The 27,462-nt window shown below is 42.7% G+C and overlaps 1 protein-coding gene across 1 annotated transcript in view; it reads right to left on the bottom strand.

The window, feature by feature from the left end:
• The window catches only part of LOC123993773 (vascular endothelial growth factor receptor 3-like), a 258,276-nt gene that overhangs the window by 82,510 nt on the left and 148,304 nt on the right, over positions 1 to 27,462 (bottom strand). The window contains 2 exon segments of the mRNA XM_046296256.1: positions 23,812 to 23,995; positions 27,002 to 27,180. Coding sequence (XP_046152212.1) covers positions 23,812 to 23,995; positions 27,002 to 27,180 — 363 coding nt within the window.

The raw sequence follows: 27,462 nt of genomic DNA, 5'->3' as shown, positions 1-27,462 counted from the left end.
CTGATGTTACTACTGTTCTACTGGCTGATGTTACTACTGTTCTACTGGCTGATGTTCTACTGGCTGATGTTCTACTGGCTGATGTTACTACTGTTCTACTGGCTGATGTTACTACTGTTCTACTGGCTGATGTTACTACTGTTCTATTGTTCTACTGGCTGAAGTTACTACTATTCTACTGGCTGATGTTCTACTGGCTGATGTTACTACTGTTCTACTGGCTGATGTTACTACTATTCTACTGGCTGATGTTCTACTGGCTGATGTTACTACTGTTCTACTGGCTGATGTTACTACTGTTCTACTGGCTGGTGTTACTACTGTTCTACTGGCTGATGTTCTACTGTTCTACTGGCTGATGTTACTACTGTTCTACTGGCTGATGTTACTACTGTTCTACGGGCTGATGTTACTACTGTTCTACTGGCTGGTGTTACTACTGTTCTACTGGCTGATGTTCTACTGTTCTACTGTTCTACTGGCTGATGTTACTACTGTTGTACTGGCTGGTGTTACTACTGTTCTACTGGCTGATGTTCTACTGTTCTACTGGCTGATGTTACTACTGTTCTACCGGCTGATGTTACTACTGTTCTACTATTCTACTGGCTGATGTTACTACTGTTCTACTGGCTGATGTTACTACTGTTCTACTGTTCTACTGGCTGATGTTACTACTGTTCTACTGGCTGATGTTACTACTGTTCTACTGGCTGATATTACTACTGTTCTACTGGCTGATGTTCTACTGGCTGATGTTACTACTGTTCTACTGGCTGATGTTACTACTGTTCTACTGGCTGATGTTCTACTGTTCTACTGGCTGATGTTCTACTGTTCTACTGGCTGATGTTCTACTATCTACTGGCTGATGTTACTACTGTTCTACTGGCTGATGTTCTACTATCTACTGGCTGATGTTACTACTGTTCTACTGGCTGATGTTCTACTGTTCTACTGGCTGATGTTACTACCGTTCTACTGGCTGGTGTTACTACTGTTCTACTGGCTGATGTTCTACTGTTCTACTGGCTGATGTTACTACTGTTCTACCGGCTGATGTTACTACTGTTCTACTGTTCTACTGGCTGATGTTACTACTGTTCTACTGGCTGATGTTACTACTGTTCTACTGGCTGATGTTCTACTGTTCTACTGGCTGATGTTCTACTGTTCTACTGGCTGATGTTCTACTGTTCTACTGGCTGATGTTACTACTGTTCTACTGGCTGATGTTCTACTATCTACTGGCTGATGTTACTACTGTTCTACTGGCTGATGTTCTACTGTCTACTGGCTGATGTTACTACTGTTCTACTGGCTGATGTTACTACTGTTCTACTGGCTGATGTTACTACTACTGTTCTACTGGCTGATGTTACTACTGTTCTACTGGCTGATGTTCTACTGTTCTACTGGCTGATGTTACTACTGTTCTACTGATGTTGATGTTCTACTGTTCTACTGGCTGATGTTACTACTGTTCTACTGGCTGATGTTACTACTGTTCTACTGGCTGATGTTCTACTGTTCTACTGGCTGATGTTACTACTGTTCTACTGGCTGATGTTCTACTGTTCTACTGGCTGATGTTACTACTGTTCTACTGGCTGATGTTACTACTGTTCTACTGGCTGATGTTCTACTGTTCTACTGGCTGATGTTCTACTGTTCTACTGGCTGATGTTACTACTGTTCTACTGGCTGATGTTACTACTGTTCTACTGGCTGATGTTACTACTGTTCTACTGGCTGATGACTGTTACTACTGATGTTCTACTGGCTGATGTTACTACTGTTCTACTGGCTGATGTTACTACTGTTCTACTGGCTGATGTTACTACTGTTCTACTGGCTGATGTTCTACTGTTCTACTGGCTGATGTTACTACTGTTCTACTGGCTGATGTTACTACTGTTCTACTGGCTGATGTTACTACTGTTCTACTGGCTGATGTTCTACTGTTCTACTGGCTGATGTTCTACTGTTCTACTGTTCTACTGGCTGATGTTACTACTGTTCTACTGGCTGATGTTACTACTGTTCTACTGGCTGATGTTCTACTGTTCTACTGGCTGATGTTACTACTGTTCTACTGGCTGATGTTACTACTGTTCTACTGTTCTACTGGCTGATGTTACTACTGTTCTACTGGCTGATGTTACTACTGTTCTACTGTTCTACTGGCTGATGTTACTACTGTTCTACTGGCTGATGTTACTACTGTTCTACTGGCTGATGTTACTACTGTTCTACTGGCTGATGTTCTACTGGCTGATGTTACTACTGTTCTACTGGCTGATGTTCTACTGTTCTACTGGCTGATGTTCTACTATCTACTGGCTGATGTTACTACTGTTCTACTGGCTGATGTTCTACTGTTCTACTGGCTGATGTTCTACTGTTCTACTGGCTGATGTTCTACTATCTACTGGCTGATGTTACTACTGTTCTACTGGCTGATGTTCTACTATCTACTGGCTGATGTTACTACTGTTCTACTGGCTGATGTTCTACTGTTCTACTGGCTGATGTTACTACTGTTCTACTGGCTGGTGTTACTACTGTTCTACTGGCTGATGTTCTACTGTTCTACTGGCTGATGTTACTACTGTTCTACTGGCTGATGTTACTACTGTTCTACTGTTCTACTGGCTGATGTTACTACTGTTCTACTGGCTGATGTTACTACTGTTCTACTGGCTGATGTTCTACTGTTCTACTGGCTGATGTTCTACTGTTCTACTGGCTGATGTTCTACTGTTCTACTGGCTGATGTTACTACTGTTCTACTGGCTGATGTTCTACTGTTCTACTGGCTGATGTTCTACTGTTCTACTGGCTGATGTTACTACTGTTCTACTGGCTGATGTTACTACTGTTCTACTGGCTGATGTTACTACTGTTCTACTGGCTGATGTTGCTACTGTTCTACTGACTGATGTTACTACTGTTCTACTGGCTGATGTTCTACTGGCTGATGTTACTACTGTTCTACTGGCTGATGTTCTACTGTTCTACTGGCTGATGTTCTACTGTTCTACTGGCTGATGTTCTACTGGCTGATGTTCTACTGGCTGATGTTACTACTGTTCTACTGGCTGATGTTCTACTGTTCTACTGGTTGATGTTCTACTGTTCTACTGGCTGATGTTCTACTGTTCTACTGGCTGATGTTCTACTGGCTGATGTTCTACTGGCTGATGTTACTACTGTTCTACTATTCTACTGGCTGATGTTACTACTATTCTATTGTTCTACTGGCTGATGTTACTACTGTTCTATTGTTCTACTGGCTGATGTTACTACTGTTCTACTGTTCTACTGGCTGATGTTCTACTGTTCTACTGGCTGATGTTACTACTGTTCTACTGGCTGATGTTCTACTGTTCTACTGGCTGATGTTCTACTGTTCTACTGGCTGATGTTACTACTGTTCTACTGGCTGATGTTACTACTGTTCTACTGGCTGATGTTACTACTGTTCTACTGGCTGATGTTACTACTATTCTACTGGCTGATGTTCTACTGGCTGATGTTACTACTGTTCTACTGGCTGATGTTACTACTGTTCTACTGGCTGGTGTTACTACTGTTCTACTGGCTGATGTTCTACTGTTCTACTGGCTGATGTTACTACTGTTCTACTGGCTGATGTTACTACTGTTCTACTGGCTGATGTTACTACTGTTCTACTGGCTGGTGTTACTACTGTTCTACTGGCTGATGTTCTACTGTTCTACTGTTCTACTGGCTGATGTTACTACTGTTGTACTGGCTGGTGTTACTACTGTTCTACTGGCTGATGTTCTACTGTTCTACTGGCTGATGTTACTACTGTTCTACCGGTTGATGTTACTACTGTTCTACTGTTCTACTGGCTGATGTTACTACTGTTCTACTGGCTGATGTTACTACTGTTCTACTGTTCTACTGGCTGATGTTACTACTGTTCTACTGGCTGATGTTACTACTGTTCTACTGGCTGATGTTACTACTGTTCTACTGGCTGATGTTCTACTGGCTGATGTTACTACTGTTCTACTGGCTGATGTTCTACTGTTCTACTGGCTGATGTTCTACTATCTACTGGCTGATGTTACTACTGTTCTACTGGCTGATGTTCTACTGTTCTACTGGCTGATGTTCTACTGTTCTACTGGCTGATGTTCTACTATCTACTGGCTGATGTTACTACTGTTCTACTGGCTGATGTTCTACTATCTACTGGCTGATGTTACTACTGTTCTACTGGCTGATGTTCTACTGTTCTACTGGCTGATGTTACTACCTGTTCTACTGGCTGGTGTTACTACTGTTCTACTGGCTGATGTTCTACTGTTCTACTGGCTGATGTTACTACTGTTCTACTGGCTGATGTTACTACTGTTCTACTGTTCTACTGGCTGATGTTACTACTGTTCTACTGGCTGATGTTACTACTGTTCTACTGGCTGATGTTCTACTGTTCTACTGGCTGATGTTCTACTGTTCTACTGGCTGACGTTCTACTGTTCTACTGGCTGATGTTACTACTGTTCTACTGGCTGATGTTCTACTGTTCTACTGGCTGATGTTCTACTGTTCTACTGGCTGATGTTACTACTGTTCTACTGGCTGATGTTACTACTGTTCTACTGGCTGATGTTACTACTGTTCTACTGGCTGATGTTGCTACTGTTCTACTGACTGATGTTACTACTGTTCTACTGGCTGATGTTCTACTGGCTGATGTTACTACTGTTCTACTGGCTGATGTTCTACTGTTCTACTGGCTGATGTTCTACTGTTCTACTGGCTGATGTTCTACTGGCTGATGTTCTACTGGCTGATGTTACTACTGTTCTACTGGCTGATGTTCTACTGTTCTACTGGTTGATGTTCTACTGTTCTACTGGCTGATGTTCTACTGTTCTACTGGCTGATGTTCTACTGGCTGATGTTCTACTGGCTGATGTTACTACTGTTCTACTATTCTACTGGCTGATGTTACTACTATTCTATTGTTCTACTGGCTGATGTTACTACTGTTCTATTGTTCTACTGGCTGATGTTACTACTGTTCTACTATTCTACTGGCTGATGTTACTACTGTTCTATTGTTCTACTGGCTGATGTTACTACTGTTCTACTATTCTACTGGCTGATGTTACTACTATTCTGATGTTCTACTGTTCTGACTTACTATGTTCTATTGTTCTACTGGCTGATGTTACTACTGTTCTACTGGCTGATGTTACTACTGTTCTACTGGCTGATGTTACTACTGTTCTACTGGCTGATGTTCTACTGTTCTACTGGCTGATGTTACTACTGTTCTACTGGCTGGTGTTACTACTGTTCTACTGGCTGATGTTCTACTGTTCTACTGGCTGATGTTACTACTGTTCTACTGGCTGATGTTACTACTGTTCTACTGTTCTACTGGCTGATGTTACTACTGTTCTACTGGCTGATGTTCTACTGGCTGATGTTACTACTGTTCTACTGGCTGATGTTCTACTGTTCTGACTGTTACTACTGTTCTACTGTTCTACTGGCTGATGTTACTACTGTTCTACTGGCTGTTGTTACTACTGTTCTACTGTTCTACTGGCTGATGTTACTACTGTTCTACTGGCTGATGTTCTACTGTTCTATGACTTTGTTCTACTATCTACTGGCTGATGTTCTACTATTCTACTGGCTGATGTTACTACTGTTCTACTGTTCTACTGGCTGATGTTCTACTGTTCTACTGGCTGATGTTACTACTGTTCTACTGGCTGATGTTCTACTACTGTTCTACTGTTCTACTGGCTGATGTTACTACTGTTCTACTGGCTGATGTTACTACTGTTCTACTGGCTGATGTTACTACTGTTCTACTGGCTGATGTTCTACTGGCTGATGTTACTGTTGTACTGTTCTACTGGCTGATGTTCTACTGTTCTACTGGCTGATGTTACTACTGTTCTACTGGCTGATGTTACTACTGTTCTACTGGCTGATGTTACTACTGTTCTACTGATGTGTTCTACTGTTCTACTGGCTGATGTTACTGTTCTACTGGCTGATGTTCTACTGGCTGATGTTCTACTGGCTGATGTTACTACTGTTCTACTGGCTGATGTCTACTGTTCTGATGTTACTGGCTATTCTACTGTTCTACTGGCTGATGTTACTACTGTTCTATTGTTCTACTGGCTGATGTTACTACTGTTCTACTATTCTACTGGCTGATGTTACTGATGTTCTACTGTTCTACTGGCTGATGTTACTACTGTTCTACTGATTCTACTGGCTGATGTTACTACTGTTCTACTGGCTACTGGCTGATGTTACTACTGTTCTACTGTTCTACTGGCTGATGTTACTACTGTTCTACTGGCTGATGTTACTACTGTTCTACTGGCTGATGTTACTACTGTTCTACTGGCTGATGTTCTACTGTTCTACTGGCTGATGTTACTACTGTTCTACTGGCTGATGTTACTACTGTTCTACTGGCTGATGTTACTACTGTTCTACTGGCTGATGTTACTACTGTTCTACTGGCTGATGTTACTACTGTTCTACTGGCTGATGTTACTACTGTTCTACTGGCTGATGTTACTACTGTTCTACTGGCTGATGTTCTACTGGCTGATGTTACTACTGTTCTACTGGCTGATGTTCTACTGGCTGATGTTACTGGCTGTTCTACTGTTCTACTGGCTGATGTTACTACTGTTCTACTGGCTGATGTTACTACTGTTCTACTGTTCTACTGGCTGATGTTACTACTGTTCTACTGGCTGATGTTCTACTGTTCTACTGGCTGATGTTCTACTATCTACTGGCTGTTGTTACTACTATCTACTGGCTGATGTTACTACTGTTCTACTGTTCTACTGTTCTACTGCTGATGTTCTACTGTTCTACTGGCTGATGTTACTACTGTTCTACTGGCTGATGTTACTGGCTGATGTTACTACTGTTCTACTGGCTGATGTTACTACTGTTCTACTGGCTGATGTTACTACTGTTCTACTGGCTGGCTGATGTACTACTGTTCTACTGGCTGATGTTCTACTGTTCTGATGATTTCTACTGTTCTACTGGCTGATGTTACTACTGTTCTACTGGCTGATGTTACTACTGTTCTACTGGCTGATGTTACTACTGTTCTACTGGCTGATGTTCTACTGTTCTACTGGCTGATGTTCTACTGTTCTACTGGCTGATGTTCTACTATCTACTGGCTGATGTTACTACTGTTCTACTGGCTGATGTTCTACTATCTACTGGCTGATGTTACTACTGTTCTACTGGCTGATGTTCTACTGTTCTACTGGCTGATGTTACTACCGTTCTACTGGCTGGTGTTACTACTGTTCTACTGGCTGATGTTCTACTGTTCTACTGGCTGATGTTACTACTGTTCTACTGGCTGATGTTACTACTGTTCTACTGTTCTACTGGCTGATGTTACTACTGTTCTACTGGCTGATGTTACTACTGTTCTACTGGCTGATGTTCTACTGTTCTACTGGCTGATGTTCTACTGTTCTACTGGCTGATGTTCTACTGTTCTACTGGCTGATGTTACTACTGTTCTACTGGCTGATGTTCTACTGTTCTACTGGCTGATGTTCTACTGTTCTACTGGCTGATGTTACTACTGTTCTACTGGCTGATGTTACTACTGTTCTACTGGCTGATGTTACTACTGTTCTACTGGCTGATGTTACTACTGTTCTACTGGCTGATGTTACTGTTCTACTGGCTGATGTTACTACTGTTCTACTGGCTGATGTTACTACTGTTCTACTGGCTGATGTTACTACTGTTCTACTGGCTGATGTTACTACTGTTCTACTGGCTGATGTTACTACTGTTCTACTGGCTGATGTTACTACTGTTCTACTGGCTGATGTTACTACTGTTCTACTGGCTGATGTTACTACTGTTCTACTGGCTGATGTTCTACTGTTCTACTGTTCTACTGGCTGATGTTACTACTGTTGTACTGGCTGTGTTACTACTGTTCTACTGGCTGATGTTCTACTGTTCTACTGGCTGATGTTACTACTGTTCTACTGGCTGATGTTACTACTGTTCTACTGTTCTACTGGCTGATGTTACTACTGTTCTACTGGCTGATGTTACTACTGTTCTACTGTTCTACTGGCTGATGTTACTACTGTTCTACTGGCTGATGTTACTACTGTTCTACTGTTCTACTGGCTGATGTTACTACTGTTCTACTGGCTGATGTTACTACTGTTCTACTGTTCTACTGGCTGATGTTACTACCGTTCTACTGGCTGGTGTTACTACTGTTCTACTGGCTGATGTTCTACTGTTCTACTGGCTGATGTTACTACTGTTCTACTGGCTGATGTTCTACTGGCTGATGTTACTACTGTTCTACTGGCTGATGTTCTACTGTTCTACTGGCTGATGTTCTACTATCTACTGGCTGATGTTACTACTGTTCTACTGGCTGATGTTCTACTGTTCTACTGGCTGATGTTCTACTGTTCTACTGGCTGATGTTCTACTATCTACTGGCTGATGTTACTACTGTTCTACTGGCTGATGTTCTACTATCTACTGGCTGATGTTACTACTGTTCTACTGGCTGATGTTCTACTGTTCTACTGGCTGATGTTACTACCGTTCTACTGGCTGGTGTTACTACTGTTCTACTGGCTGATGTTCTACTGTTCTACTGGCTGATGTTACTACTGTTCTACCGGCTGATGTTACTACTGTTCTACTGTTCTACTGGCTGATGTTACTACTGTTCTACTGGCTGATGTTACTACTGTTCTACTGGCTGATGTTCTACTGTTCTACTGGCTGATGTTCTACTGTTCTACTGGCTGACGTTCTACTGTTCTACTGGCTGATGTTACTACTGTTCTACTGGCTGATGTTCTACTGTTCTACTGGCTGATGTTCTACTGTTCTACTGGCTGATGTTACTACTGTTCTACTGGCTGATGTTACTACTGTTCTACTGGCTGATGTTACTACTGTTCTACTGGCTGATGTTGCTACTGTTCTACTGACTGATGTTACTACTGTTCTACTGGCTGATGTTCTACTGGCTGATGTTACTACTGTTCTACTGGCTGATGTTCTACTGTTCTACTGGCTGATGTTCTACTGTTCTACTGGCTGATGTTCTACTGGCTGATGTTCTACTGGCTGATGTTACTACTGTTCTACTGGCTGATGATGTTCTACTGTTCTACTGGTTGATGTTCTACTGTTCTACTGGCTGATGTTCTACTGTTCTACTGGCTGATGTTCTACTGGCTGATGTTCTACTGGCTGATGTTACTACTGTTCTACTATTCTACTGGCTGATGTTACTACTATTCTATTGTTCTACTGGCTGATGTTACTACTGTTCTATTGTTCTACTGGCTGATGTTACTACTGTTCTACTGTTCTACTGGCTGATGTTCTACTGTTCTACTGGCTGATGTTACTACTGTTCTACTGGCTGATGTTCTACTGTTCTACTGGCTGATGTTCTACTGTTCTACTGGCTGATGTTACTACTGTTCTACTGGCTGATGTTACTACTGTTCTACTGGCTGATGTTACTACTGTTCTACTGGCTGATGTTCTACTGTTCTACTGGCTGATGTTCTACTGTTCTACTGGCTGATGTTCTACTATCTACTGGCTGATGTTACTACTGTTCTACTGGCTGATGTTCTACTATCTACTGGCTGATGTTACTACTGTTCTACTGGCTGATGTTCTACTGTTCTACTGGCTGATGTTACTACCGTTCTACTGGCTGGTGTTACTACTGTTCTACTGGCTGATGTTCTACTGTTCTACTGGCTGATGTTACTACTGTTCTACTGGCTGATGTTACTACTGTTCTACTGTTCTACTGGCTGATGTTACTACTGTTCTACTGGCTGATGTTACTACTGTTCTACTGGCTGATGTTACTACTGTTCTACTGGCTGATGTTACTACTGTTCTACTGGCTGATGTTACTACTGTTCTACTGGCTGATGTTACTACTGTTCTACTGGCTGATGTTACTACTGTTCTACTGGCTGATGTTCTACTGTTCTACTGGCTGATGTTCTACTGTTCTACTGGCTGATGTTCTACTATCTACTGGCTGATGTTACTACTGTTCTACTGGCTGATGTTCTACTATCTACTGGCTGATGTTACTACTGTTCTACTGGCTGATGTTCTACTGTTCTACTGGCTGATGTTACTACCGTTCTACTGGCTGGTGTTACTACTGTTCTACTGGCTGATGTTCTACTGTTCTACTGGCTGATGTTACTACTGTTCTACCGGCTGATGTTACTACTGTTCTACTGTTCTACTGGCTGATGTTACTACTGTTCTACTGGCTGATGTTACTACTGTTCTACTGGCTGATGTTCTACTGTTCTACTGGCTGATGTTCTACTGTTCTACTGGCTGATGTTCTACTGTTCTACTGGCTGATGTTACTACTGTTCTACTGGCTGATGTTCTACTGTTCTACTGGCTGATGTTCTACTGTTCTACTGGCTGATGTTACTACTGTTCTACTGGCTGATGTTACTACTGTTCTACTGGCTGATGTTACTACTGTTCTACTGGCTGATGTTACTACTATTCTACTGGCTGATGTTCTACTGGCTGATGTTACTACTGTTCTACTGGCTGATGTTACTACTGTTCTACTGGCTGGTGTTACTACTGTTCTACTGGCTGATGTTCTACTGTTCTACTGGCTGATGTTACTACTGTTCTACTGGCTGATGTTACTACTGTTCTACTGGCTGATGTTACTACTGTTCTACTGGCTGGTGTTACTACTGTTCTACTGGCTGATGTTCTACTGTTCTACTGTTCTACTGGCTGATGTTACTACTGTTGTACTGGCTAGTGTTACTACTGTTCTACTGGCTGATGTTCTACTGTTCTACTGGCTGATGTTACTACTGTTCTACCGGCTGATGTTACTACTGTTCTACTGTTCTACTGGCTGATGTTACTACTGTTCTACTGGCTGATGTTACTACTGTTCTACTGTTCTACTGGCTGATGTTACTACTGTTCTACTGGCTGATGTTACTACTGTTCTACTGTTCTACTGGCTGATGTTACTACTGTTCTACTGGCTGATGTTACTACTGTTCTACTGTTCTACTGGCTGATGTTACTACCGTTCTACTGGCTGGTGTTACTACTGTTCTACTGGCTGATGTTCTACTGTTCTACTGGCTGATGTTACTACTGTTCTACTGGCTGATGTTCTACTGGCTGATGTTACTACTGTTCTACTGGCTGATGTTCTACTGTTCTACTGGCTGATGTTCTACTATCTACTGGCTGATGTTACTACTGTTCTACTGGCTGATGTTCTACTGTTCTACTGGCTGATGTTCTACTGTTCTACTGGCTGATGTTCTACTATCTACTGGCTGATGTTACTACTGTTCTACTGGCTGATGTTCTACTATCTACTGGCTGATGTTACTACTGTTCTACTGGCTGATGTTCTACTGTTCTACTGGCTGATGTTACTACCGTTCTACTGGCTGGTGTTACTACTGTTCTACTGGCTGATGTTCTACTGTTCTACTGGCTGATGTTACTACTGTTCTACCGGCTGATGTTACTACTGTTCTACTGTTCTACTGGCTGATGTTACTACTGTTCTACTGGCTGATGTTACTACTGTTCTACTGGCTGATGTTCTACTGTTCTACTGGCTGATGTTCTACTGTTCTACTGGCTGACGTTCTACTGTTCTACTGGCTGATGTTACTACTGTTCTACTGGCTGATGTTCTACTGTTCTACTGGCTGATGTTCTACTGTTCTACTGGCTGATGTTACTACTGTTCTACTGGCTGATGTTACTACTGTTCTACTGGCTGATGTTACTACTGTTCTACTGGCTGATGTTGCTACTGTTCTACTGACTGATGTTACTACTGTTCTACTGGCTGATGTTCTACTGGCTGATGTTACTACTGTTCTACTGGCTGATGTTCTACTGTTCTACTGGCTGATGTTCTACTGTTCTACTGGCTGATGTTCTACTGGCTGATGTTCTACTGGCTGATGTTACTACTGTTCTACTGGCTGATGTTCTACTGTTCTACTGGTTGATGTTCTACTGTTCTACTGGCTGATGTTCTACTGTTCTACTGGCTGATGTTCTACTGGCTGATGTTCTACTGGCTGATGTTACTACTGTTCTACTATTCTACTGGCTGATGTTACTACTATTCTATTGTTCTACTGGCTGATGTTACTACTGTTCTATTGTTCTACTGGCTGATGTTACTACTGTTCTACTGTTCTACTGGCTGATGTTCTACTGTTCTACTGGCTGATGTTACTACTGTTCTACTGGCTGATGTTCTACTGTTCTACTGGCTGATGTTCTACTGTTCTACTGGCTGATGTTACTACTGTTCTACTGGCTGATGTTACTACTGTTCTACTGGCTGATGTTACTACTGTTCTACTGGCTGATGTTCTACTGTTCTACTGGCTGATGTTCTACTGTTCTACTGGCTGATGTTCTACTATCTACTGGCTGATGTTACTACTGTTCTACTGGCTGATGTTCTACTATCTACTGGCTGATGTTACTACTGTTCTACTGGCTGATGTTCTACTGTTCTACTGGCTGATGTTACTACCGTTCTACTGGCTGGTGTTACTACTGTTCTACTGGCTGATGTTCTACTGTTCTACTGGCTGATGTTACTACTGTTCTACTGGCTGATGTTACTACTGTTCTACTGTTCTACTGGCTGATGTTACTACTGTTCTACTGGCTGATGTTACTACTGTTCTACTGGCTGATGTTCTACTGTTCTACTGGCTGATGTTCTACTGTTCTACTGGCTGATGTTCTACTGTTCTACTGGCTGATGTTACTACTGTTCTACTGGCTGATGTTCTACTGTTCTACTGGCTGATGTTCTACTGTTCTACTGGCTGATGTTACTACTGTTCTACTGGCTGATGTTACTACTGTTCTACTGGCTGATGTTACTACTGTTCTACTGGCTGATGTTACTACTATTCTACTGGCTGATGTTCTACTGGCTGATGTTACTACTGTTCTACTGGCTGATGTTACTACTGTTCTACTGGCTGGTGTTACTACTGTTCTACTGGCTGATGTTCTACTGTTCTACTGGCTGATGTTACTACTGTTCTACTGGCTGATGTTACTACTGTTCTACTGGCTGATGTTACTACTGTTCTACTGGCTGGTGTTACTACTGTTCTACTGGCTGATGTTCTACTGTTCTACTGTTCTACTGGCTGATGTTACTACTGTTGTACTGGCTGGTGTTACTACTGTTCTACTGGCTGATGTTCTACTGTTCTACTGGCTGATGTTACTACTGTTCTACCGGCTGATGTTACTACTGTTCTACTGTTCTACTGGCTGATGTTACTACTGTTCTACTGGCTGATGTTACTACTGTTCTACTGGCTGATGTTACTACTGTTCTACTGGCTGATGTTACTACTGTTCTACTGGCTGATGTTACTACTGTTCTACTGGCTGATGTTCTACTGGCTGATGTTACTACTGTTCTACTGGCTGATGTTCTACTGTTCTACTGGCTGATGTTCTACTATCTACTGGCTGATGTTACTACTGTTCTACTGGCTGATGTTCTACTGTTCTACTGGCTGATGTTCTACTGTTCTACTGGCTGATGTTCTACTATCTACTGGCTGATGTTACTACTGTTCTACTGGCTGATGTTCTACTATCTACTGGCTGATGTTACTACTGTTCTACTGGCTGATGTTCTACTGTTCTACTGGCTGATGTTACTACCGTTCTACTGGCTGGTGTTACTACTGTTCTACTGGCTGATGTTCTACTGTTCTACTGGCTGATGTTACTACTGTTCTACCGGCTGATGTTACTACTGTTCTACTGTTCTACTGGCTGATGTTACTACTGTTCTACTGGCTGATGTTACTACTGTTCTACTGGCTGATGTTCTACTGTTCTACTGGCTGATGTTCTACTGTTCTACTGGCTGACGTTCTACTGTTCTACTGGCTGATGTTACTACTGTTCTACTGGCTGATGTTCTACTGTTCTACTGGCTGATGTTCTACTGTTCTACTGGCTGATGTTACTACTGTTCTACTGGCTGATGTTACTACTGTTCTACTGGCTGATGTTACTACTGTTCTACTGGCTGATGTTGCTACTGTTCTACTGACTGATGTTACTACTGTTCTACTGGCTGATGTTCTACTGGCTGATGTTACTACTGTTCTACTGGCTGATGTTCTACTGTTCTACTGGCTGATGTTCTACTGTTCTACTGGCTGATGTTCTACTGGCTGATGTTCTACTGGCTGATGTTACTACTGTTCTACTGGCTGATGTTCTACTGTTCTACTGGTTGATGTTCTACTGTTCTACTGGCTGATGTTCTACTGTTCTACTGGCTGATGTTCTACTGGCTGATGTTCTACTGGCTGATGTTACTACTGTTCTACTATTCTACTGGCTGATGTTACTACTATTCTATTGTTCTACTGGCTGATGTTACTACTGTTCTATTGTTTACTACTGGCTGATGTTACTACTGTTCTACTGGCTGATGTTCTACTGTTCTACTGGCTGATGTTCTACTGTTCTACTGGCTGATGTTCTACTGTTCTACTGGCTGATGTTACTACTGTTCTACTGGCTGATGTTACTACTGTTCTACTGGCTGATGTTACTACTACTGTTCTACTGGCTGATGTTACTGGCTGATGTTACTACTATTCTACTGGCTGATGTTCTACTGGCTGATGTTACTACTGTTCTACTGGCTGATGTTACTACTGTTCTACTGGCTGATGTTCTACTGTTCTACTGGCTGATGTTACTACTGTTCTACTGGCTGATGTTACTACTGTTCTACTGGCTGATGTTACTACTGTTCTACTGGCTGGTGTTACTACTGTTCTACTGGCTGATGTTCTACTGTTCTACTGTTCTACTGGCTGATGTTACTACTGTTGTACTGGCTGGTGTTACTACTGTTCTACTGGCTGATGTTCTACTGTTCTACTGGCTGATGTTACTACTGTTCTACCGGTTGATGTTACTACTGTTCTACTGTTCTACTGGCTGATGTTACTACTGTTCTACTGGCTGATGTTACTACTGTTCTACTGGCTGATGTTACTACTGTTCTACTGGCTGATGTTACTACTGTTCTACTGGCTGATGTTACTACTGTTCTACTGGCTGATGTTCTACTGTTACTACTGTTCTACTGGCTGATGTTCTACTGTTCTACTGGCTGATGTTCTACTATCTACTGGCTGATGTTACTACTGTTCTACTGGCTGATGTTACTACTGGCTGATGTTCTACTGTTCTACTGGCTGATGTTCTACTATCTACTGGCTGATGTTACTACTGTTCTACTGGCTGATGTTCTACTATCTACTGGCTGATGTTACTACTGTTCTACTGGCTGATGTTCTACTGTTCTACTGGCTGATGTTACTACCGTTCTACTGGCTGGTGTTACTACTGTTCTACTGGCTGATGTTCTACTGTTCTACTGGCTGATGTTACTACTGTTCTACCGGCTGATGTTACTACTGTTCTACTGTTCTACTGGCTGATGTTACTACTGTTCTACTGGCTGATGTTACTACTGTTCTACTGGCTGATGTTCTACTGTTCTACTGGCTGATGTTCTACTGTTCTACTGGCTGACGTTCTACTGTTCTACTGGCTGATGTTACTACTGTTCTACTGGCTGATGTTCTACTGTTCTACTGGCTGATGTTCTACTGTTCTACTGGCTGATGTTACTACTGTTCTACTGGCTGATGTTACTACTGTTCTACTGGCTGATGTTACTACTGTTCTACTGGCTGATGTTGCTACTGTTCTACTGACTGATGTTACTACTGTTCTACTGGCTGATGTTCTACTGGCTGATGTTACTACTGTTCTACTGGCTGATGTTCTACTGTTCTACTGGCTGATGTTCTACTGTTCTACTGGCTGATGTTCTACTGGCTGATGTTCTACTGGCTGATGTTACTACTGTTCTACTGGCTGATGTTCTACTGTTCTACTGGTTGATGTTCTACTGTTCTACTGGCTGATGTTCTACTGTTCTACTGGCTGATGTTCTACTGGCTGATGTTCTACTGGCTGATGTTACTACTGTTCTACTATTCTACTGGCTGATGTTACTACTATTCTATTGTTCTACTGGCTGATGTTACTACTGTTCTATTGTTCTACTGGCTGATGTTACTACTGTTCTACTATTCTACTGGCTGATGTTACTACTGTTCTATTGTTCTACTGGCTGATGTTACTACTGTTCTACTATTCTACTGGCTGATGTTACTACTATTCTATTGTTCTACTGGCTGACGTTACTACTGTTCTATTGTTCTACTGGCTGATGTTACTACTGTTCTACTGGCTGATGTTACTACTGTTCTACTGGCTGATGTTACTACTGTTCTACTGGCTGATGTTCTACTGTTCTACTGGCTGATGTTACTACTGTTCTACTGGCTGGTGTTACTACTGTTCTACTGGCTGATGTTACTACTGTTCTACTGGCTGATGTTACTACTGTTCTACTGGCTGATGTTACTACTGTTCTACTGTTCTACTGGCTGATGTTACTACTGTTCTACTGGCTGATGTTCTACTGGCTGATGTTACTACTGTTCTACTGGCTGATGTTCTACTGGCTGATGTTACTACTGTTCTACTGTTCTACTGGCTGATGTTACTACTGTTCTACTGGCTGTTGTTACTACTGTTCTACTGTTCTACTGGCTGATGTTACTACTGTTCTACAGGCTGATGTTCTACTGTTCTATGACTTTTGTTCTACTATCTACTGGCTGTTGTTCTACTATCTACTGGCTGATGTTACTACTGTTCTACTGTTCTACTGGCTGAGGTTCTACTGTTCTACTGGCTGATGTTACTACTGTTCTACTGGCTGATGTTACTACTGTTCTACTGTTCTACTGGCCGATGTTACTACTGTTCTACTGGCTGATGTTACTACTGTTCTACTGGCTGATGTTACTACTGTTCTACTGGCTGATGTTCTACTGGCTGATGTTACTACTGTTCTACTGGCTGATGTTCTACTGTTCTACTGGCTGATGTTCTACTATCTACTGGCTGATGTTACTACTGTTCTACTGGCTGATGTTCTACTGTTCTACTGGTTGATGTTCTACTGTTCTACTGGCTGATGTTCTACTGTTCTACTGGCTGATGTTCTACTGGCTGATGTTCTACTGGCTGATGTTACTACTGTTCTACTATTCTACTGGCTGATGTTACTACTATTCTATTGTTCTACTGGCTGATGTTACTACTGTTCTATTGTTCTACTGGCTGATGTTACTACTGTTCTACTATTCTACTGGCTGATGTTACTACTGTTCTATTGTTCTACTGGCTGATGTTACTACTGTTCTACTATTCTACTGGCTGATGTTACTACTATTCTATTGTTCTACTGGCTGATGTTACTACTGTTCTATTGTTCTACTGGCTGATGTTACTACTGTTCTACTGGCTGATGTTACTACTGTTCTACTGGCTGATGTTACTACTGTTCTACTGGCTGATGTTCTACTGTTCTACTGGCTGATGTTACTACTGTTCTACTGGCTGGTGTTACTACTGTTCTACTGGCTGATGTTACTACTGTTCTACTGGCTGATGTTACTACTGTTCTACTGGCTGATGTTACTACTGTTCTACTGTTCTACTGGCTGATGTTACTACTGTTCTACTGGCTGATGTTCTACTGGCTGATGTTACTACTGTTCTACTGGCTGATGTTCTACTGGCTGATGTTACTACTGTTCTACTGTTCTACTGGCTGATGTTACTACTGTTCTACTGGCTGTTGTTACTACTGTTCTACTGTTCTACTGGCTGATGTTACTACTGTTCTACTGGCTGATGTTCTACTGTTCTATGACTTTTGTTCTACTATCTACTGGCTGTTGTTCTACTATCTACTGGCTGATGTTACTACTGTTCTACTGTTCTACTGGCTGAGGTTCTACTGTTCTACTGGCTGATGTTACTACTGTTCTACTGGCTGATGTTACTACTGTTCTACTGTTCTACTGGCCGATGTTACTACTGTTCTACTGGCTGATGTTACTACTGTTCTACTGGCTGATGTTACTACTGTTCTACTGGCTGATGTTCTACTGGCTGATGTTACTACTGTTCTACTGGCTGATGTTCTACTGTTCTACTGGCTGATGTTCTACTATCTACTGGCTGATGTTACTACTGTTCTACTGGCTGATGTTCTACTGTTCTACTGGCTGATGTTCTACTGTTCTACTGGCTGATGTTCTACTATCTACTGGCTGATGTTACTACTGTTCTACTGGCTGATGTTCTACTATCTACTGGCTGATGTTGCTACTGTTCTACTGGCTGATGTTCTACTGTTCTACTGGCTGATGTTACTACCGTTCTACTGGCTGGTGTTACTACTGTTCTACTGGCTGATGTTCTACTGTTCTACTGGCTGATGTTACTACTGTTCTACCGGCTGATGTTACTACTGTTCTACTGTTCTACTGGCTGATGTTACTACTGTTCTACTGGCTGATGTTACTACTGTTCTACTGGCTGATGTTCTACTGTTCTACTGGCTGATGTTCTACTGTTCTACTGGCTGATGTTCTACTGTTCTACTGGCTGATGTTACTACTGTTCTACTGGCTGATGTTCTACTGTTCTACTGGCTGATGTTCTACTGTTCTACTGGCTGATGTTACTACTGTTCTACTGGCTGATGTTACTACTGTTCTACTGGCTGATGTTACTACTGTTCTACTGGCTGATGTTGCTACTGTTCTACTGACTGATGTTACTACTGTTCTACTGGCTGATGTTACTACTGTTCTACTGGCTGATGTTACTACTGTTCTACTGGCTGATGTTGCTACTGTTCTACTGACTGATGTTACTACTGTTCTACTGGCTGATGTGCTACTGGCTGATGTTACTACTGTTCTACTGGCTGATGTTCTACTGTTCTACTGGCTGATGTTCTACTGTTCTACTGGTTGATGTTCTACTGTTCTACTGGCTGATGTTCTACTGTTCTACTGGCTGATGTTCTACTGTTCTACTGGCTGATGTTCTACTGTTCTACTGGTTGATGTTCTACTGTTCTACTGGCTGATGTTCTACTGTTCTACTGGCTGATGTTACTACTGTTCTACTGTTCTACTATCTACTCTTCATGTTCCCTATAGTTTGTTCATCCCTGTATTTCCACCACCTCTTCTCCTCTCCTCTACCCCTACCCCTCTCCCCTCTTTCTCCTTTCCCCTCCTTCTCCTCTCCCTCTTTCTCCTCTCCCTCTTTCTCCTCTCCCCTCTTTCTCCTTTCCCCTCCTTCTCCTCTCCCTCTTTCTCCTCTCCCTCTTTCTCCTCTCCCCTCTTTCTCCTTTCCCCTCCTTCTCCTCTCCCTCCTTCTCCTCTCCCTTCTTCTCTTCTGTCCACTTCTATCACCTCCTCTTCTCCCCACCCCTCATTCTCTTCTCCTCTCATTGTCTTCTCCCCTCCTCCCCTCATTCTCCTCTCCCTTCTTCTCTTCTGTCCACTTCTATCACCTCCTCTTCTCCTCTCCTTCTCCTCTCCCATCTTCCCTCCATAACCTCTCCCCTCCATCTCCTCTCCTTTAAAAAACCATTACGATCTGAAATGAAGCCCTAAGGGAGATACATTGAGATGTATGATATTGTTTGTTCAGATAGATGCAACATAATTCACTCAGAGGTGGTCACAACAGAATGCCATGGCTGGGAGGGACAGTCCCAGGTTGAGAAGCCTTGTCGCTGTCCCTACAGAACATCCATTAGATGGTTCTCCTGGGCTTCTGAAGACTGAGTAAGGATGAGGAAAGCCCTAGGCCCTGATCGGTGATTCAGTGTATCTGTGTGTTGTGTGTGTGTCTCAGTGTGTGTGTGTGTCTCAGTGTGTGTGTGTGTGTGTGTTTTACCAGAGAAGTGTGTGAGCGCAAGCGCATGCCCACGTGTGTGTTTGTGTCAGTGATTGACAGCTGTGTGTGTGTGCGTCTCAGTGTGTGTGTGTGTGTGTGTGTCTCTGTGTGTGTGTGTGTGTGTGTGTGTGTGTGTGTGTGTGTGTGTGTGTGTGTGTGTGTGTGTGTGTGTGTGTGTGTGTGTGTGTGTGTGTGTGTGTGTGTGTGTGTGTGTGTGTGTGTGTGTCTCTGTGTGTGTGTGTGTGTGTCTCTGTGTGTCTCTGTGTGTGTCTGTGTGTGTGTGTGTGTGTGTCTCTGTGTGTGTGTGCAGGATGATTTGCAGAAGGGAAGTGGTTCTTAGCTCCACTGCATGGTGTAAAGTGCAGGAGAGGAACAGAGGACGCCCCAGGGGGTGTGTGGATGGGTGAGAATACTGTGTCTTTATACATGTGAGTGCCGAGTTGGACAGCCCTTCTGTTACACTGGACTGAAATACACTGGACTGAAATACACTGGACTGAAGATGGAAGGAAGTAAACAAAAAAGTGTCAAACAAATTAAAATATATTTCAGATTTGAGATTCTTCATAGTATCCACCCTTTGCCTTGATGACAGCTTCGCAGAATCTTGGCATTCTCTCTACCAGGTGCGGGGGGCTGCCTTATTAATCGACATCCACATCTTTGGCGCTCGGGAAGCAGTGTGTTTACTGCCTTGCTCAGTGGCGGAACAACAGATTTTTAAACTCCCGTTGTGGCAGGTAGCCTGTAGTTAGAGCATTGGGTCAGTAACTGAAAGGTTGCTAGTTCGAATCCCCGAGCTGACAATCTGTCATTCTGCCCCTGAACAAGGCAGTTAACCCACTGTTCCTAGGCTGTCATTGTAAATAATAATTAGTTCTTAACCTACTTGCCTGGTTAAATAAAGGTAAAATAAATTAAATGTTTGCCCATCCCTGTTGTTATGACGTTGGGCTGTGGATAAGGTTTATGACGCCCTCATAAATACCTTTCTTGACTCTACTGAAGGACTCTTGAATAGCCTTTGTTAAACATAGAGAGTCTGGGAACATCAAACGGTGGGGGGGAGGAGGAACCATATTTCGGTAATCCAACCAGTGGAAAATATGCGTCGGTACTTAATGAATATGATGTCAGTTCGGTTGTCATCTGAGACATTGTGACTGATGACAGGACGACCTAAACGGTATCTGGGAAAGTCTACACATTCCAGTTATCTGATTCACATAGAATTGTTGTGCATTTTAAATGTTTAAATATGACACTATTTGTGAAAAGATTCAATTTCATTTTAGCTTCCAAATGAGAGATTTGGGTTTTCATAAAGTTAGGGCTCTGCTCCCATCAGTGGCCCGCCCCTGTGAAGAGACATGGGTTATAAACTATGAAACACACCCTTCTCTCCCTCCATTATATAAGCCCTTGACGAAAATGTAACTATCTGTTCCGCGGATGTGAGGACGACGGTCCCACGTTAAAAGGACTAACATATCAACTATAGAACTAAGCTAACCTCAGCGTGAGCTTTGGTTGTGAATGGTATGAACTTTGAACTCTTATTTACTAAAGAAGTGAGACATTCTAGCCGTTGAGCTAGCAACAGCAGCTGTAAACGTGGGCTAGGAAAGGACGGACAACGAACCCAGTCTAACAGACAACGACGTTACACCCCCCTTTGTTTAGGCAGGCCTAAATTAGTTCAGGAGTAACATTTGGCTTAACAAATCACTTAAGTTACATGGACTCACTCTCTATGAAATAATAGTAGTTGACGTATCCAATTTACCACCAGAGACATTCTTCCGAGGACAGGAAGATCTCTGTTGGCCAACATGACCAGCATCTAAGACCAACCTACCGAAGCGCAGCTCAGAGTAAATATTTATTGCATTTTCCTTTTCAAAATGGGTCGTGTTGGCCAACAGGGTGTGTTGGTATCCAGGGTGTATTAGTATCCACCAATTTGTAAGTCGCTCTGGATAAGAGCGTCTGCTAAATGACTTAAATGTAAAATGTAAATGTATCCAGGGTGTGTAATACTGAGTGTGTTAGTATCCAGGGTGTGTTAGTATCCAGGGTGTGTTAGTATCCAGGGTGTGTTAGTATCCAGGGTGTGTTAGTATCCAGGGTGTGTTAGTATCCAGGGTGTGTTAGTATCCAGGGTGTGTAATACCGAGTGTGTTAGTATCCAGGGTGTGTTAGTATCCAGGGTGTGTTAGTATCCAGGGTGTGTTAGTATCCAGGGTGTGTTAGTATCCAGGGTGTGTTAGTATCCAGGGTGTGTTAGTATCCAGGGTGTGTTAGTATCCAGGGTGTGTTAGTATCCAGGGTGTGTAATACCGAGTGTGTTAGTATCCAGGGTGTGTTAGTATCCAGGGTGTGTTAGTATCCAGGGTGTGTTAGTATCCAGGGTGTGTAATACTGAGTGTGTTCAACTACACCACTGAGAGTGTTCAACTACACCACTGAGAATAGTTTGATGGCCTTCTATGCAACAGGTGTTTATTTGTTACCCTTGACGATGAGTGTTATGGTGAAAGTTACCATTTGACGATGAGTGTGATGGTGAGTGTTATGGTGATAGTTACCGTTGACGATGAGTATGATGGGGATGGTTACCACTGACGATGAGTGTTATGGTGAAAGTTACCTTTGACGATGAGTGTTATGGTGATAGTTACCGTTGACGATGAGTGTTATGGTGATAGTTACCGTTGACGATGAGTGGGATGGTGATGGTTATGGTGATAGTTACCGGTGACGATGAGTGTTAGGGTGATAGTTACCGTTAACTATGAGTGTTATGGTGAAAGTTACCGTTGACGATGAGTGTTATGGTGATAGTTATCGTTGACGATGAGTGTTATGGTGATAGTTATCGTTGACGATGAGTGTTATGGTGATAGTTACCGTTAACTATGAGTGTTATGGTGATAGTTACCGTTGACGATGAGTGTTATGGTGATAGTTACCGTTGACGATGAGTGTTATGGTGATAGTTACCGTTGACGATGAGTGTTATGGTGATAGTTACCGTTGACGATGAGTGTTATGGTGATAGTTATGGTTGTGGGTGTGTCTTACAGGTGTGGGTGTGTCTTACAGGTGTGGGTGTGTCTTACAGGTGTGGGTGTGTCTTACAGGTGTGGGTGTGTCTTACAGGTGTGGGTGTTTGTCTTACAGGTGTGGGTGTGTCTTACAGGTGTGGGTGTTTGTCTTACAGGTGTGGGTGTTTGTCTTACAGGTGTGGGTGTGTCTTACAGGTGTGGGTGTTTGTCTTACAGGTGTGGGTGTGTCTTACAGGTGTGGGTGTTTGTCTTACAGGTGTGGGTGTGTCTTACAGGTATGGGTGTTTGTCTTACAGGTGTGGGTGTTTGTCTTACAGGTGTGGGTGTTTGTCTTACAGGTGTGGGTGTGTCTTACAGGTGTGGGTGTTTGTCTTACAGGTGTGGGTGTTTGTCTTACAGGTGTGGGTGTTTGTCTTACAGGTGTGGGTGTGTCTTACAGGTGTGGGTGTTTGTCTTACAGGTGTGGGTGTTTGTCTTACAGGTGTGGGTGTTTGTCTTACAGGTGTGGGTGTTTGTCTTACAGGTGTGGGTGTTTGTCTTACAGGTGTGGGTGTGTCTTACAGGTGTGGGTGTTTGTCTTACAGGTGTGGGTGTTTGTCTTACAGGTGTGGGTGTTTGTCTTACAGGTGTGGGTGTTTGTCTTACAGGTGTGGGTGTTTGTCTTACAGGTGTGGGTGTTTGTCATACAGGTGTGGGTGTGTCTTACAGGTGTGGGTGTTTGTCTTCCAGGCGTTGGGTGCTGTTGAGGCCACAGGGGCTCCATGCCCTCCACTGCCAGGTGATGTTGGGGGCGGGGAGTCCGTACCCTGTACAGATGAGGGTCTGTCTGCTGCCACGGCTATACGGGTTAGAGGGTGTCGCTATTTCCTTCTCATGGATCTGAGGGGGAACTGGGGTGGGGGTGGGGGGGGGTAGAATGACGGGGGGAGACTCTAATCAGGGTATCAGACCATGGTCAAATACATAAATCTAATATTAACAAATGATTGATGTAGCTTGAACCTTTTGGGAATATTCCATTTGATTTATTCAGCCTGGCAACTAGAGTGTGTTTGTGTTCAACTACACCACTGAGAGTGTGTTCAACTACACCACCGAGAGTGTGTTTGTGTTCAACTACACCACTGAGAGTGTGTTTGTGTTCAACTACACCACTGAGAGTGTGTTTGTGTTCAACTACACCACTGAGAGTGTGTTTGTGTTCAACTGCACCACTGAGAGTGTGTTTGTGTTCAACTACACCACTGAGAGTGTGTTTGTGTTCAACTACACCACTGAGACTGTTTGTGTTCAACTACACCACTGAGAGTGTGTTTGTGTTCAACTGCACCACTGAGAGTGTGTTTGTGTTCAACTACACCACTGAGAGTGTGTTTGTGTTCAACTACACCACTGAGAGTGTGTTTGTGTTCAACTGCACCACTGAGAGTGTGTTTGTGTTCAACTGCACCACTGAGAGTGTGTTTGTGTTCAACTGCACCACTGAGAGTGTGTTTGTGTTCAACTGCACCACTGAGAGTGTGTTTGTGTTCAACTGCACCGCTGAGAGTGTGTTTGTGTTCAACTACACCACTGAGAGTGTGTTTGTGGTCAACTACACCACTGAGAGTGTGTTTGTGTTCAACAGCACCGCTGAAAATAGTTTGATGGTGAGCCTTCTACCCAGGTGCTTTGTTTATTTGTAACTGTTTCTTGTTATTTGTTTATTTGTTACCCTTGACAATGAGTGTATTGGTGATAGTTACCATTGACGATGAGTTTGATGGTGGTAGTTACCGTTGGCGATGTGTGTTAATGTGATAGTTACCGTTGATGATGGTGTGATGGTTATGGTGATAGTTACCGTTGACAATGAGTGTTATGGTGATAGTTACCGTTGACAATGAGTGTTATGGTGATAGTTACCGTTGACAATGAGTGTTATGGTGATAGTTACCGTTGACAATGAGTGTTATGGTGATAGTTACCGTTGACAATGAGTGTTATGGTGATAGTTACCGTTGGCGATGAGTGTTATGTTGATAGTTACAGTTGACGATGAGTGTTATGGTGATAGTTACCGTTGACGATGAGTGTTATGGTGATAGTTACCGTTGACGATGAGTGTTATGGTGATAGTTACCGTTGACAATGCTTGTAACCAGTTAGTTATACAGTTGAAGTCAGAAGTTTACAAACCCCTTTGCCAAATAAATTTAAACTCAGTTTTCACAATTCCTGACATTTAATCCTAGTAAAAAATCCCTGTTTTAGGTCAGTTAGGATCACCACTTTATTTTAAGTTGTGAAATGTCAGAATAATAGTAGAGAGAATGATTTATTTCAGCTTTTATTTCTTTCATCACATTCCCAGTGGGGCAGAAGTTTACATACACTCAATTAGTATTTGGTAGCATTGCCTTTAAATTGTTTAACTTGGGTCAAACGTTTCGGGTAGCCTTCCACAAGCTTCCCATAAGTTGGGTGAATTTTGGTCCATTCCTCCTGACAGAGCTGGTGTAACTGATTCAGGTTTGTAGGCCTCCTTGCTCACACACGCTTTTTCAGTTCTGCCAACACATCTTCTATATGGTTGAGGTCAGGGCTTTGTGATGGCCACTCCAATACCTTGACTTTGTTGTCCTTAAGCCATTTTGTCACAATTCTGAAAGTATGCTTGGGGTCATTGTCCATTTGGAAGACCCATTTGGACCAAGACTGATGTCTTGAGATCTTTCAATATATCCACATAATTTTCCTACTCATGATGCCATCTATTTTGGAAAGTGCACCAGCAGCAAAGTACCCCCACAACATGATGCTGCCACCCCTGTGCTTGACGGTTGGGATGGTGTTCTTCGGCTTGCAAGACTCCCCCTTTTTCCTCCAAACAGAACAACGGTCATTATGGCCAAACAGTTTTATTTTTGTTTCACCAGACCAGAGGACATTTCTTCAAAAAGTACGATCTTTGTCCCCAAGTGCAGTTGCAAAACCGTAGTCTGGCTTTTTTATGGCGGTTTTGGGGCAGTGGCTTCTTCCTTGCTGAGCGGCCTTTATGTCGATATAGGACTCATTTTACTGTGGAAATAGATACTCTTGTACCTGTTTCCTTCAGCATCTTCATAAGGTCCTTTGCTGTTGTTCTGGGATTGATTTGCACTTTTCACACCAAAGTACGTTCATCTCTAGGAGACAGAACGCGTCTCCTTCCTGAGCGGTACGACGACTGCGTGGTCCCATGGTGGTTATACTTGCATACTATTGTTTGTACAGATGAACGTGGTACCTTCAGGAGTTTGAAAATTTCTCCCAAGGATGATCCAGGCTTGTGGAGTTCTATAATTTTTTGTTCTGAGGTCTTGGCTGATTTATTTTGATTTTCCTATGATTTAAAGCAAAGAGGCACTGAGTTTAAAGGTAGACCTTGAAATACATCCACAGGTACAACTCCAAATGACTCAAATATGTCAATTAGCCTATCAGAAGCTTCTAAAGCCATGAATTAATTTTCTGTAATTTTCCAAGCTGCTTAAAGGCACAGTCAACTTAGTGTATGTAAACTTCTGACCAACTGGAATTGTGATACAGTGACATTTATGTGAAATAATCTGTCTGTAAACAATTGTTGGAAAGATTCCTTGTGTCATGCACAAAGTCGATCCTAACCGAATTGCCAAAACTATAGTTCGTTAACAAGACATTTGTGGAGTGGTTGAAAAACGATTTTTAATGACTCCAACCTAACTGTATGTAGACTTCCGACTTCAACTGTTGATACCGTTGATGATGAGTGTGATGGTTATGATGACAGTTACTGTTGACAATGAGTGTTATGGGGATGGTTACCGTTGGCAATGAGTGTTATGGTGATAGTTACCGTTGATGATGAGTGTGATGGTTATGGGGATGGTTACCGTTGATGATGAGTGTGATGGTGAGTCTCCTCTCCAGCGGGGAGGCGGTGTTCTTGAGGACGACGGTGTAGTTCCCAGCATCCTCAGGGTGAACGTCTCTGATCTCTAAGTTATAGTGCTGATGGAGACGCATCCTGTTGAACTCTGGACGACGGCTGATCAACTTATCACCTTTATACCTGAGAGAACATCCAAACAAAGTTGAAAAGTTTAACTTGATATAGCAAGGTATTGTAGCAAATAAGTATTGTAAAATACATGCATCAGAAACAGGGTACACTTTGGGATTTGTCTGATCAATATCAGCAAGCTAGAATAGCTAACTGCAGCAAAATATCAAGCTAGCTGATTGGCTAAACAGAATGTCAGCACACTTTTGTCCAGCAACAAACCTAGTTCTGAAAGATGCATTTAGAGGGCGTCCTCACAACAAACCTAGTTCTGAAAGATGAATTTAGAGG

This window comes from Oncorhynchus gorbuscha, linkage group LG13 (genome assembly GCF_021184085.1).
Source record: "Oncorhynchus gorbuscha isolate QuinsamMale2020 ecotype Even-year linkage group LG13, OgorEven_v1.0, whole genome shotgun sequence".
NCBI classification, from domain to species: Eukaryota; Metazoa; Chordata; class Actinopteri; order Salmoniformes; family Salmonidae; genus Oncorhynchus; species Oncorhynchus gorbuscha.
Note: the sequence above shows the minus strand (reverse complement) of the source record. Positions and strands in the feature narration are given on the sequence as shown.